Below are 14,457 nucleotides of genomic sequence, written 5' to 3'. Positions count from 1 at the left end.
ACTGAGAGGAGGGATTTGTCCTGTGAGCGGAGGTTTCAGGCGGGGACGTAAGGGGAGATGAGGGTAGAGAGGTAATGAGGGGCTGCAGACTGAGTGCATTTGTAGGTGAGAAGGAGAAGCTTGAACTGTATACGGTATGTGATCGGAAGCCAGAGAAGTGACCTGAGGAGGGGGGTGATATGAGTATAACGGTGATTTAATAGTAGTAGTATTTCGTTCTGACAGTTCCTCTGTATACATCCATATGCTGCACAATCAGGCGTGTTTCCACAGCTGAGATTACATATACAAGCTACCAACAAGGAGGAGGTGGCTGAGGCTAGTTAGTTTGGTCATCAAATATGGCGGCTCGGGCGGCTTCAACGTCTTAACGTCATGCCTTCTCCTGTCTTTATTAAACCTCCCCGTCCCTCTCTCCTTTGACGCAGCTTCCTGTTTCCGGTAAGGCGGGATGCCTCAGAGGGAAAGAAGTTGTGTCATAGGAAACGGGGCACCGGAGAAGGAAAGCTGTGTGGGATTGTTGGTGGGCGACCTCAGGTACGAGTTGACCGGGAGGAGGTGAAGGTGCCGTATCGATCTGCCGATGCGCGCGAGGGCAACAGAGAGCGCGTGACTTGGTCTCTTTGCGCTTTTGTTCTTCTGTAGCGGTCAATAAAGATTTTTTGGGTGTGGATTGGGTTTGTCACTCTGAAAAACGACTGCTAAAGTTAGGCTAGAATCGCGGGCAAGACTTAGACGTTTTCTTTTCTTGTCTCAGGTCTATGTATTTGCATTCCTGAGCGTTTGTAGCCATTGCTAATCATGACCTGCTGTCTCACCCTCTTAATGCATGATTTGCCTGCCACTTTCCTTTCCATTGTTTGTTATAAAATTAATTTGTAGTAATTTTATGACAGGAGTCCTGAAAGATGCGTGAAGGGTGCCTGTTTGTGCAGATAATATATATATATTTTTAATTTTTCTTACATTTGTACCCCGCGCTTTCCCACTCAATGCGGCTTATATATTATATACAGGTACTTACTTGTGGGTTATTGTGTTCTTTTATACAGTAAGTACTCGGAGCCAAGTCTAATAGTATGCTGATCTGGACACTACTCCACATATAGATGTGCGTGTTATGTAAAATGCATAAATAACTCTCTTTGCATTGAGTGAACTATGCCCTGAGAGCTCCTGTGTGCAGTGTGTGTATAAATACACGCATTTTCATAAAAGCCTTTTTCTATACGTAAAAACCTTAATATAACTATCCATACAGCATCGTAATCGGAGGTACTAGGCAATGTAAGGGACACTAGGAAGCTATCTCTGTACTTACAAGAAAATGCACAAAGCAGTGGAAGAAAAAGGGCACAACTTACTAAGATTTGTTTCTTATAGAATGGGAGAGAAACCCTAGTAAACCAGGCCAAAGTAACTTATCTAAGGCCATGAATGATAGGATTTAAACGCCAACCTTCAGGTTCCAAGACCATTGTCATAATCAAGCTCTCTTTACAATAATCTTGAATTTATTTCCCCATATCTTCTTTCTCCAGCCCCTTCAGTCGTTGTGTGTCCTGAAATTAGGAGTCCAGAAGAATGGCGGCTAATAAGAGCAAGAATCAGAGTTCTTTGGTCTTGCACAAAGTAATCATGGTTGGCAGTGGAGGTGTGGGCAAATCAGCGCTGACACTGCAGTTTATGTATGATGAGGTAAGAGAATTTTTATTTTTAAAACATTTTGTTCAGAACCTAAGGTTCACCCACATTGTTAATGTTTGCTACATTCATATCTTGCATGCCTAATTAATGATACCATGGTCACTGAAGAACTGTGAAATACAGGTGGGTTGCTGACAAAAGCCAGTGTTTTATTCTTGTTAAGATGTTCTGGTAGGGACTAGACTGCTGACTCTGTGGCAATGCTGTGCATGGCCATATGACTAATCTGGGTTCAGTCCTGGCTGAAGACTCTACTCTCTGGTCAGCTGCTGTGGAAGCAATGCTCCTAGCCCTTTGAGTAGTAAGAGGAATGTTCAGGGAGGATAATAAAATAGTATAAGAAATAAATAGATGTTTTGCTTTGGTCTTTTTACCAAAGAGGTTGCTAGGGAAATTCTCACACCAGAGCTGTGCTTTGAAGATGTTTATGAAGAAATGAAGTAAATCACATTTTTCCACTTCTGTAGTAGAGGTATATTGACAAGCTTAATACAGTAGAGTCTTGATTATCTGACGTAAATGGGACCAGCCTGTTGTCGGATAATAGATTCAGAATGCAGCAACAAGACATAGAAGGTTGCAAGCGAAGTGACCACATCACACCATTTTTGCAAAAACTTCATTGGCTACCAGTACAATACAGGGCTAAATGTAAAACTGTCTGATCTTCAAGGCCCTGAAAGGAAATGGCCCCAAGTATCAGAAGGATAGGATGATACTTCACACACCGCCAAGGACACCAAGGACTTTCACTAACTACACCCTCTCCAAAAGACATTACACAATGTGATACCCGCAAGCGAGCCTTCTCTGGAGTAGCCCCCACACTCTGGAATGCATTGCCTGAAAGGCTTCGCTTAACACAAGACTATCTCTAAGTCAGGAAGCAGGTGAAAGCTTGGCTGTTCAACCAAGCCTTTAATGGAAGAAGTAACTAACTAACTTGTTAGTCTCACTCACACACACACAAGGATTGACTCGGGCTGCACATACTGCAGCGGGACATGTTTATCCACGCCTAGCCTAACTGAGATAATATTTAACCATCTCTCTGACCTCATGTGCAACTTTCTTCAAATCAGTCACCTTACTTTCAAATTCTTCCTACTTTCTTACTCATCTATATGTTACAACTTTGCCTTACCCTTCACTACCAATTATAATGTACATATTGTGTTGTCATTGCAAGTAGTATACCATGCCATATTTTGTATTGTTACTTGAATGTTTTTACTGCTGTAATTGCCTATTGCTCATGTTTGATCTATTCTTACTGTACACAGCCTTGAGTGAATTCCTTCAAAAAGGCAGTAAATAAATCCTAATAAATACAGAAAACAATAGGAACCCCTCAATGCATAGAAAATATACTTTATGCATGAAGAACAGGCGTAGGGTATCTTTAAAATATTGTTTTAATGCTAATCGGCAACAACAACAACAAAAAAGAAAAATTGTACAGCAGGCAATTTGAGCACAGATACAATACTGTACAGGTACAGAACCAAGCAAGGGAAACCATATTTATCAACTGCATATATTGAAATGCAGAGCCCCATTTCACAGGATCACTGCATTTTCAGCCTTACTTTGTCACGGACACAGGATGATGAGCCCTTGGACAGCAGCCATGGCAGACAAGTACCCTGGGCTGCCACAAGACAGGAGTTAAAGCAAGAACCAAGGCAGGACTAAGCAAGGCAAAGCATGACTAGACAGAAAACAAGGGACAAGGCACAATAGACAAGTCAAGGACAGGATCCAGATGAGGCAAGGCAGCGGGTCTAGAAATGGAACCCAGACAAGGCAAGACAAGGAACTAGGTTAAAACTGTGTCCAGACAGGCAAAATGAGGGCAAGGTAAGAATTGGATCCAGACAGGAATGGACAAAATGAGCAAGACAGGTAAGACTAGGCACAGAAGGGAAGCAAGGCACAGGAAGACCTCTTGCGTTTTTTTTTTTGTTTGTTTGTTTTTTTTTTAGGAGGCAGGAAATATCTGTTTCTGTCAATTCTGAATGCTCAAATGAGCTAGATTGTTTTTTTCGGGTGTACCGCAAGATTCATTTTGTGCTATGATGATTAAAACATCTTTCTGTTACCTCTGTGTAGACTCAACTGTTTTCAGTTTACTTATAAAATATATAAATATGACATTCAATTTTTGGTGGAGCTTGTCTGTTGATGATAAGTTAGTTATTCTTTATTTGAATGTTGTTTATCGGTGGTTTATATGGCAAAAATACAGATCTTAATTCTGTCTTCCTTTGTTCGATAGTATTCTTCCTGACGTAGTCATTGGCAATGTATCAATCCCAATTGTTAACTGTATTAGAAATCTAGATGTCGCGTTAGATTCTAAGCTAACAATGAAGATGCTTGTTGGGAAAGTAATTAAACAAGAATTTTACAGACTAAGGTTGACTAGGTGTCTGCGAGATCTTGTTACCTTCTTGAACTTCCTGTTTAATTATTCAGAGTATTGTTGTTCATGTTTTGATTACTGTAAGGGTCTACTACTGGGTTTGTGTGGGAATATTTTAAGCCTTGCAGGTTGCTCAAAACGCAGCAGCCAGAGTCCTTTATGGCTATTCCTAGTATATGCTTACCGCTCCTATTTTAAAAATGTTACATTGGCTCCCTATTATACAGAGGATTGCTTTTAAAACTTTATTTTGCACTTTGAAAACTAATAGTAATCTGGTTTCCCCTATTCTATCCTCTTCTTTACAAGCATACCAACCTGTAAGAGCTTTGAGGTCTTCTAACGCCAACCTTTTGGATGTGCCATCTTTTCAGGTTATCAAGCTAGATGAATATTGCAAGTCTTCTTTTTAGTTTGACTTGATATATACCGCCTTTCATACGATCAAAGCGGCTCACAATAAAAATCATACAATTTATAAAAACAATAGTAAGGGGCCCAAATTATGGAACGCGTTGCCCATGTACATAAGGTCTTTGACGGCCTTGGATCAATTTAGGAGGGAGCTTAAAACATTGTTATTCTTAGAAGCATTTACAGGCAGATGATCAAAAGCCCCGCGCTGTTCCAGATAGCGCTGGAACAGCGCGGGGCTTTACCGCACCGATGATCAGAGATAATGTATGCAAATTTAAGCAGCGCAATTATCACCGATCATGGGGTAGAAGTGCGGGCGAATTGTGCCTGGGCATGCACTCAGCACAATCCTCCCGCGCTTGTTTGAAAGGTCTGGGCTGTCAAAAGCCCAAACCTGTCAAACACAGGGCTGGAGGTCCATGGGACCACTAGGCCCTGACTACCCCTGCCCTGAGCAACGGGGCTGGAGGTCCGGCGGACCTCCGGTCTCCCCGACGATCCCACTCCCCCAGTTTCAGGGAGGGCTGGAGATCCGGTGGTTCTCCAGCCCCCCCAACCCCCCAGAAAATGGTCCCTGGTGGTCTAGTGGCCACCGGCCAAACCCCCTCCCAGCGAGCGACGGGGGGGGGGGGGCCCAACCCCCCCCCCCCCTCCCAGCGTTGTCCGACCAATCCCTGGTGGTCCTTGGTGGAGGAGTGGCCTAGTGGTTAGGGTGGTGGACTTTGGTCCTGGGGAACTGAGGAACTGAGTTCGATTCCCGGCACAGGCAGCTCCTTGTGACTCTGGGCAAGTCACTTAACCCTCCATTGCCCCATGTAAGCCGCATTGAGCCTGCCATGAGTGGGAAAGCGCGGGGTACAAATGTAACAACAACAAAAAAAAAAGACAACCCCCCTCCTGGCCCCCTACCTTGGTTGGAGGAGGGACGTCCTGCCTCCCTCCTCTTCCTTGTGTTGACGACGCTGCAAAATGGCAGCGCCCCGTGCATCCTGGGATGCGCTGGGCGGGGCTACAGACCATGTAAGGGAATCGCTCCCTTACATGGTCTAGCCCCGCCCAGCGCATCCCAGGATGCACTGGGCGTGGCTGGGCGCCGCCATTTTGCGGCGGCATCAACACAAGGAAGAGGAGGGAGGCAGGCTGCAGCTCTCCTCCAGCTAAGGTAGGGGACCAGGAGGGGGTTGTCCTTTATGCTGGACCATCAGGGATTGGTCGGACAACGCTGGGAGGAAGGGTAGTTGGGGTGGGCTGGAGGTCCGCTGGACCTCCAGCCCCCCCCCCCCCCCCCCCCCCCCCCCCCGTCGCAGGGTGGGAGGGGGTTTGGCTGGCAGCCACTAGACCACCAGGGGCCATTTTCTGGGGGTTTGGGAGGGCTAGAGACCCACTGGATCTACAGCCCTCCCTGAACTTGGGAGGGGGAGGTGGGATCGTCGGGGGGACCAGAGGTCCGCTGGACCTCCAGCCCCCTGTTGACAGGTTTTCTTTGGGGGGGGGGGGGGAACGGGGGCCTGCCAGTATGCAACTGCATGCTGGATTGGGCTCACCATTCCTCCCCAATGATCTGCAAACCCTATCGCCAGCTCGAAGCTGGCGTAGGGTTTGCCGTGGCCAGCAACCCAAATCATTGGCGATGAATGCGCTGAACCCTGTTTAGCATGCTACTTGCGAAAAGAGCCCTCGAGTGTGTTGTTTCACGCGCTCGAGGGCTTTAATCATGGGGCGGTAGCAAATGCCGGTGCTAGTATGGCGCTAACAGCCTCTAGCACCGGCGTTTGCTTTTGATCATGAGGGTATTAGTGACCAGCAAACCTCTGTTTAGGTATGAGTCTTATCTGATTTGGTAAACTAGTGAGTAATGTGTAGTTGATGTTGGTTTGCTTACTGTGTGTGGAGTCCTTGGTGTAGTGTGTATGTGATGGTTGTTTTTGTTGTTTTTATTTATTACTACACTAGGAAAAAATGCCCGTTTCTGAGCGGAATGAAACGGGCGCTAGCAAGGGGCCCCCTCCCTCCGTCCCTTGAAGCTACTTGCCTTGTTCGCTGTGGGCCGTTTTGGCCCTCGAGTGTCAATAGCTCCGCCCTCGACGTCATGACACGCGTCATGACGTTTTGACGCGAGGGCGGTGCAGACACTCCAGGGCACACCGGATATCTCGCGCGCCTCAACTTTCGTGGAGGCTTCAGAACGTTGGGGTTGCCTTTTATTTATATATATATATATATATATATATATATATATATATAGATTTGTACCCATCATTTTTCCAATAATAACTTTGTTCAAAGTGGGGCTTACATAGACTATTCTGTCAAATAATATTTAGGTTCACATCATTCTTATTGATTAAATGGGACAGATGTGGCCGGAGCTACCTTTCTGCTTCAAAGAAGGATTCCATATCATCAAGCTGATCAATCCATAGACTGGTGGGTTGTGTCCATCTACCAGCAGGTGGAGATAGAGAGCAAACTTTTGCCTCCCTATATGTGGTCATGTGCTGCCGGAAACTCCTCAGTATGTTCTCTATCTCAGCAGGTGGTGGTCACACACAGCAGCAGCTCTGGCTAGGCCTCCAAGCCTAATCCTTAGGTTTTGTTGAGGCCTGGGGTTGAGGGCTCTTTTGAGCAAGTGCAAACCTGGTGGTGCCAGGTCCCTCCTTTTCTCCCCCCTCCCGCTGGCTCCGTTTAAAAAAAAAAAAAAAAAAAAAAAATATTTTTAAACGTCTTTAAAGGCGTTTAATTCGACGTTTCTTTAAACGTTCATTGCAGCTACTCACTGGGACACCAGTTCGTTACAGCTCGGAGCGGCAAGCAGGTAATTTTACCTTTTTATAGCGGGCAGGGGGTTCCCCGATTCTTCTCGTGGCAATGGCGTCGGAGGGCGAGGGCGCAAAGGGTCGCTCCCCGGATCGCTGGAGCGCTTCTAGAGGGGATGCGGGGGTTTTACAACCTGATTCGCCCTTGATGGGTGATAGTTTAGTGACCGATGAATGTCCCGGTCGTTCCTCCGGCGTGGCGGTTTTTTCCCGCCATAAACGCCCATCCCCCGCTCCTCGCCTCCGCCATCTTGGCCGGCCACGCGGCTCGGACGGCTTCTTCGGGGCCGCCCTTGAGGTTGGAGACATTAATGCCATGAACGCCCTTAATTTGGGCGACGGCACAAAAGCGGCTAAAGTTAAGCGCCGTTCTTCCCGCGCGGCTCCTTCACGGAGTTTCGCGCCGGACGCCATTTTGGATGCGCAGCATGTCTCTCCCCCGCTATTGCGAGCGCCGGTTGAGAGTGCGTCTAGGGCTGTTGCCCAGGCTGCGGAAGTGCACAGTCTGGGGGGTTTCTCCCCCGAGTTTGTTTTGCTGCTGCATCAGGCTTTCCTCATGCAAAACGCTGCCCCTGCTCCCTCTTCTGATAAAGAGGTTGAGGTTCCCAGAGGTAAACGCCCTCGGGTTGATTTCCAGGCCTTGGAGGACTTTTGTCTCCTCCGATGTAGATGAGGGCAGCGTGTCTGAGGTCTCCCAACGATCCTTTGCGGATTCCTTGGAGGAGATAGATCCCCGCTCGGATGGAGCGGATGACCCCTCTGCAGCGCGGCTTTTTAGCCCAGAGGATTTGCCCAACCTGTTGTTACAGGCCATGGACACTTTGAAGATTTCCTCTCCGGAGGACGTCTCTCCCTCAGCCCCTGTTGGCTCTGCCATTATGCTGGGGACGAAGCGCCCGCCTAGAACCTTCCACGTGCATGATGCCATGCACACCTTAATTGCGGCTCAATGGGATGTCCCGGAAACGAGCCTTAAAGTGGCTAGGGCTATGTCCCGCCTCTATCCTTTGGCTGTGAGTGAACGTGAGGCCTATCTGTGGCATACCGTGGATTCTTTAATCACTGCGGTGACTAAGAAAACGGCGTTGCCGGTGGAAGGTGGCACGGCCCTAAAGGACGCCCGAGACAGAAGATTGGAGGCGGCCTTAAGGTCGTCCTTGGAGGCAGCTGCTTTAAGTTTGCAGGCCTCAGTTTGCGGCTCCTATGTGGCCAGGGCGTGCCGGACTATGGTGCAGCGGGCTTCCCCCTCGGATCATTCCTTGAGGGCTGATTGGCCGGCCCTGGAATCGGGCTTAGCCTATTTGGCAGACTTGCTGTATGATGTCTGGAGAGCCTCAGCTAAAGGCATGGCTCAGACAGTCTCTGCGCGGCGGTGGCTTGGCTGAAACATTGGTCTGCTGACCACGCCTCTAAATCCCGCCTGGCTAGATTGCCTTTTAAAGGCAAGCTGCTCTTTGGGGTCGAGCTGGACAAAATCGTGACCGATCTCGGCACGTCTAAGGGCAAGAAATTACCAGAGGTCAGGGCTCGGGTTAGTACTCGTCCCGATACCTCCATACCGCCCGGGCAAGTCGGGTTCCTCTGCCCCCTCTTCCTTCAAGAGGAATTTCTCCCCCAAGCAGCATTCCTTTCGCAGAGACCGCCGTCCCGGAGGTGCTCCCTCCGGTCCTCCCCCAGGGTCTCGTACCCAATGACGGGGCCTTGGTCCATGCCCCAGTGCAGATTGGAGGACGGCTGTCCTCGTTTCTGGGCGAGTGGACCACTATAACTTCAGACGCGTGGGTGCTGGAAGTCATCAGAGACGGCTACAAGCTAGAGTTCTGCCAACCCTTAAGAGACGGGTTTGTACTCTCTCCCTGCAAGTCTCCGGTCAAGCTGTGGTAGTGCAGCAGACCTTGGACAACCTGATCCGCCTGGGTGCGGTCGTTCCGGTGCCAAAAAATCAAATTGGCAAGGGACGTTACTCCATTTACTTTGTGGTTCCAAAGAAAGGAGGTTCTGTCCGGCCTATCCTCGACCTCAAAGGGGTCAATCGGGCCTGGAAAGTGAGGCACTTTCGCATGGAGACTCTCCGCTCTGTTATAGCGGCAGTGAAGGCAGGAGAGTTCTTGGCTTCCTTGGACATCAAGGAAGCGTACCTGCATATTCCCATCTGGCCTCCTCTCCAACGCTTTCTGCGTTTTACAGTCCTGAGACGACACTTCCAGTTCAGAGCCCTCCCTTTCGGGTTGGCTACTGCTCCGCGGACCTTTTCCAAAGTAATGGGGGTCATAGCGGCCTTCCTGCTAAAGGAAGGAGTACAAGTCCATCCTTATCTGGACGACTGGTTGATCCGAGCCCCCTCTTATGCAGAGTGCGGCAAAGCTATGGACCGGGTAGTTGCTCTTTTGAGCTCCCTGGGATGGATCATCAACTGGAAGAAGAGCCAGCTGCGCCCGACTCAGTCCCTGGTGTATCTGGGAGTTCGATTCGACACCCAAGTGGGCAGAGTGTTCCTGCCAGACAATCGGATTGTCAAGCTTCAGGCTCAGGTGGACTAGTTCCTAGTAGCCTCTCCTATTCGGGCTTGGGACTACGTGCAGCTGTTGTGCTCTATGACGGCCACGATGGAAGTAGTGCCCTGGGCCAGGGCTCATATGAGACCACTACAGCTATCTCTGCTGCTGCGCTGGACTCCGATGTCGGAGGATTATGCTGTGCGCCTTCCCGTGGACCCAGCAGTGCGCAAGGCGCTGAGCTGGTGGACGCAGACAGACAAGTTGTCTGCAGGATTGCCTCTGGTGACCCCGGAGTGGATTGTCGTCACGACAGACGCCTCTTTGATGGGCTGGGGAGCCCACTGCTTGGGAAGGACAGCGCAGGGGCTCTAGTCTCCTGCAGAGGCAAGTGGTCTATCAACCTCCTGGAACTCAGAGCCATTCGCTTGGTGTTATTGGAGTTCATCCCGGTACTCGTGTTGAAGCCTGTACGGGTCCTGTCGGACAATGCCACGGCTGTGGCCTATATCAACCGCCAGGGAGGTACCAGAGCGCCCCTCTAGCCAAGGAGGCTATGAGTCTTTGCCAGTGGGCGGAAGCGAACCTGGAGCAGCTTTCAGCGGCCCACATTGCCGGAGTCATGAATGTCAAGGCGGACTTTCTCAGTCGCCATACCTTGGAGCCCGGAGAGTGGCAACTATCTGCTCAGGCGTTCTTGGACATCACGAAGCGCTGGGGCCAGCCGAGCCTAGATCTGATGGCGTCATCGGCCAATGGCCAAGTGCCGCGCTTTTTCAGCAGAGGACGGGACCCTCGATCCCTGGGAGTAGATGCTCTTCTCCAACAGTGGCCGACACAAGAGCTCCTCTATGTGTTCCCGCCCTGGCCCATGTTGGGCAGGGTGCTAGACCGGGTGGCAAAGCATCCCGGCAGGGTAATCCTGGTGGGTCCGGATTGGCCCAGACGTCCCTGGTATGCGGACTTGTTCAGGCTCTCAGTCGACGATCCTCTGCGGCTGTCAGTGGAGCAGGGCCTGTTACATCAGGGTCCCGTGGTGATGGAGGATCCCTCTCCCTTTAGTCTTACGGCCTGGCTATTGAGCGGCAGCGTCTGAGGAAGAAGGGCTTCTCAGACAAGGTCATCGCCACTATGCTGAGAGCGAGGAAGCGCTCTACTTCTACTGCTTACGCCAGGGTTTGGCGTATCTTTGCAGCATGGTGTGAAGCGGGCTCACTTTCTCCCTTCACTGCTCCAATTTCTTCAGTGTTGGCGTTCCTGCAAGAAGGTCTGGAGAAAGGCCTGTCGCTCAGTTCCCTTAAAGTCCAGGTAGCGGCTCTGGCTTGCTTCAGGGGCCGCCTGAAGGGTGCTTCCCTGGCTTCGCAGCCAGATGTGGTGCGCTTTCTCAAGGGAGTTAATCACCTGCGCCCTCCTCTGCACTCAGTGGTGCCTGCGTGGAATCTCAACCTGGTGCTAAGAGCATTGCAGAAGCCGCCTTTGGAACCCTTGTCGAGGGCATCTCTGAAAGACCTGACGTTGAAAGCAGTCTTTTTGGTGGCTATCACTTCAGACAGAAGAGTTTCCGAGCTCCAGGCGCTCTCATGTCGAGAGCCTTTTCTGCAGTGCACTGAGGCAGGAGTGACTATTCGCACAGTGCCTTCCTTCCTGCCCAAGATTGGTTCTCGCTTCCATGTGAATCAGCAGCTCTGTCTCCCTTCCTTTCGTAGGGAGGACTACCCAGAGGAGTACTCCGCTCTTGAATATCTGGATGTGAGACGAGTCATCATCAGATACTTGGAAGTGACCAATGATTTCCGGAAATCGGATCATCTGTTTGTCCTGTTTGCAGGTCCTCGTAAGGGTCTGCAGGCTGCTAAGCCTACAGTGGCAAGATGGGTCCAGGAAGCCATTGCAGCGGCTTATGTGGCCGCGGGGAAGGTGCCGCCTATCCAGCTGAAGGCTCACTCCACGAGAGCTCAGGCGGCCTCGATGGCAGAGGCCGGATCCGTCTCCTTGGAAGAGATATGCAAGGCGGCAACGTGGGCTTCGGCTCATACATTCTCCAAGCATTACCGTTTGACTGTGGCTGCACGGGCGGAGGCCCGGTTTGGAGCTTCAGTGTTGAGGTCAGGGATTTCTATGTCCCGCCCTGGGTGAGTACTGCTTCGGTACATCCCACCAGTCTATGGATTGATCAGCTTGATGATATGGAAGGTAAAATTATGTATAATCATACCTGATAATTTTCTTTCCATTAATCATAGCTGATCAATCCATAGCCCCTCCCAGATATCTGTACTGTTTATATTCTGGTTGAATTTTAGGTTCAAGTTTAGCCTTCAGTTACTTCAGGAGGACTTCGTGTTCAAGTTCTTCTTTCACTTGGATTCTTCAAGAGTTGAGACGACTTTGTGTTACAGTGAGCTGCTGCATTCCTCTCCCCTCCGTTTTACGGGGCTGGATTGAGACATAAATTCTGCCGGCACTCCCTCCCGCTTCGTGCGGCTGTAGGGCAGCTTTGTACCCCTCCCGCTTCGGCGGTGTTAGGGTCAGTCAGCTCCTCCCGCGGTTGCGGTTGCAGGATAAGCCAGATCCCCCCGCATCGGCGGGTGTGGTGTCCCTCCCCCGCTCCGCGGGGATGAGCTGGACGGATTCCCCTCCCCCACTTGTGTGGGGATGAGCTGGGTTAATTCCCCTCCCCCGTTTCGGCGGTGGTGAGCTGGGCAGAGTGTCCCTTCGTGGGTGTAATTCTCTAAGTGCTGAGTCCTGCGGATGGAGCTTTGATATCGACATACTGAGGAGTTTCCGGCAGCACATGACCACATATAGGGAGGCAAAAGTTTGCTCTCTATCTCCACCTGCTGGTAGATGGACACAACCCACCAGTCTATGGATTGATCAGCTATGATTAATGGAAAGAAAATTATCAGGTATGATTATACATAATTTTACCTTTTCTGAAGAAGAAAGCTTTAAGGTATTTTCAAAAGTTAATGTAGTTATTAACGCATTTTAGGATGTCGGACGCGTGTTCTGTGTCTTAGTGGATAAATGGGTGAAACTCGTCGCATGTGTTGTATGGTACTTTGTACCTTGGTGTTGGGAAAATGAAGGTGTAAGTAGTTTCTTGTGCTTATGATAGCGTTTCGATCTGGTAGTACTAGATAGCTCATATGATTTGTCACTTCATCACTGTGAATGTACTTATTGTTAACCGCCAAGGAATCTATGGATTGTGCAGGTTATAAATGTTTTAAATAAATGAACAGGAATACAGTAGGTGTACAATACAGTATTGCATAAAACTCATTGTGCACAAGAGTCTTACCATGGTTCTGTTTCTGCAAAAGCATGGCCTTGGATCAAAAGTGGATTCTTGCATCCCTGGCAGGAAAAGCAGGCTCTCGGGTCACATACTGCAGGTCCAAAAATTTCTGCAAAAGCATGGTCTTAGATCAATAATGGTTCCCTAGCAGGAAAGCAAGGTCTCAGCTCAAAACATCTTTAATGTTCACTTTCTTGAGCACTTCCTTTTTCTGCAAAATGTTTCTGCTCTATAGACAAAACAACTTTTTCCTCTTTTGACTGGCCAAGAATTGATGCCATGCTGTAAAAGTAAGGTGTCTGCTGAAAACGTCTTGTACTTTTCCCTTGCTGCATAAGCAGAGTCCCAGGCTCAAAAATTATGGTTCCATTGTATAGAACCATTTTTATTTTATTTTTATTTTTCTTACATTTGTACCCCGCGCTTTCCCACTCATGGCAGGCTCAATGCGGCTTACATGGGGCAATGGAGAGTTAAGTGATTTGCCCAGAGTCACAAGGAGCTGCCTGTGCCTGAAGTGGGAATCGAACTCATTTCCTCAGTTCCCCAGGACCAAAGTCCACCACTCTAACCACTAGGCCACTCCTCCACTCCATGTGCTTAAAAAAACAAAAAAGTTTTCTCACTGGAAAAGTGGGGTCCTAGACCCAAAAACTCATGCATAGAAGCATGGGCTCAAATCACAAACGGGAAGAGAAGCCACTCGCTTCACTGCAAGGTTCCCTTGAAGAGATGCACGATGTTGGATCTAAAACGTGGCTTCCTTGCAGCACATGAAGCTGGGAAACAGGAAGAGAAGCCACATGCTTCTAAAGGCAATGCAATGACGTCACCGGGTGGGGTCTGTCGTTTATTGCCGGATGGTCGTATTAGCGAAGGTCAGATAATCGAGACTGTACTGTAGTAGCAAATTGACAGGACCGGATGGCATTCATCCCAGAGTTTTGAAAGAATTCAAATATGAAATTGTTGCCTGCAGTCTGATCTAACGTTAAAATATGGCACCATATCTGATGGCTGGAGGGTTATATGTATAATACCTATTTGTGAAAGAGCTCCCAGCAGTGACAGACGGTCGTTGCTGACACCAGTTCTGGGCAAAAGGGTGGCGGTTGTCAAGAATAAAATCACTGAGCGTAATGGTAAACATTGATTGAAGGGGTTCAACATGGATATAGCAACAGGAAACCACGCCTTTTGTTAGAATTTTTTTTGAAAGTATAAATATGTGGATGGAGAAGAGCTGGTCAACTTTGGGTGTCCTGCTACACAAAAGTACATTAATCTTTCCAT

General features: G+C 49.1%; 1 protein-coding gene across 1 annotated transcript in view; it reads left to right on the top strand.

The window, feature by feature from the left end:
- The first annotated feature begins 437 nt into the window (after nucleotides 1-437).
- Nucleotides 438-14,457, top strand: part of RALB (RAS like proto-oncogene B) — a 44,538-nt gene continuing 30,518 nt past the window's right edge. Inside the window, exons 1-2 of the mRNA XM_030210079.1 lie at nucleotides 438-537; nucleotides 1,542-1,698. Of these exons, the coding sequence (XP_030065939.1) occupies nucleotides 1,585-1,698 (114 nt within the window). The 5' untranslated portion in view covers nucleotides 438-537; nucleotides 1,542-1,584. The remainder of the gene's footprint in view (nucleotides 538-1,541; nucleotides 1,699-14,457) is intronic.

Source organism: Microcaecilia unicolor, chromosome 7 (assembly GCF_901765095.1).
Source record: "Microcaecilia unicolor chromosome 7, aMicUni1.1, whole genome shotgun sequence".
NCBI lineage: Eukaryota > Metazoa > Chordata > Amphibia > Gymnophiona > Siphonopidae > Microcaecilia > Microcaecilia unicolor.
The sequence above is the reverse complement of the archived record's forward strand: the minus strand, read 5'-3'. Positions and strand labels throughout refer to the sequence as shown.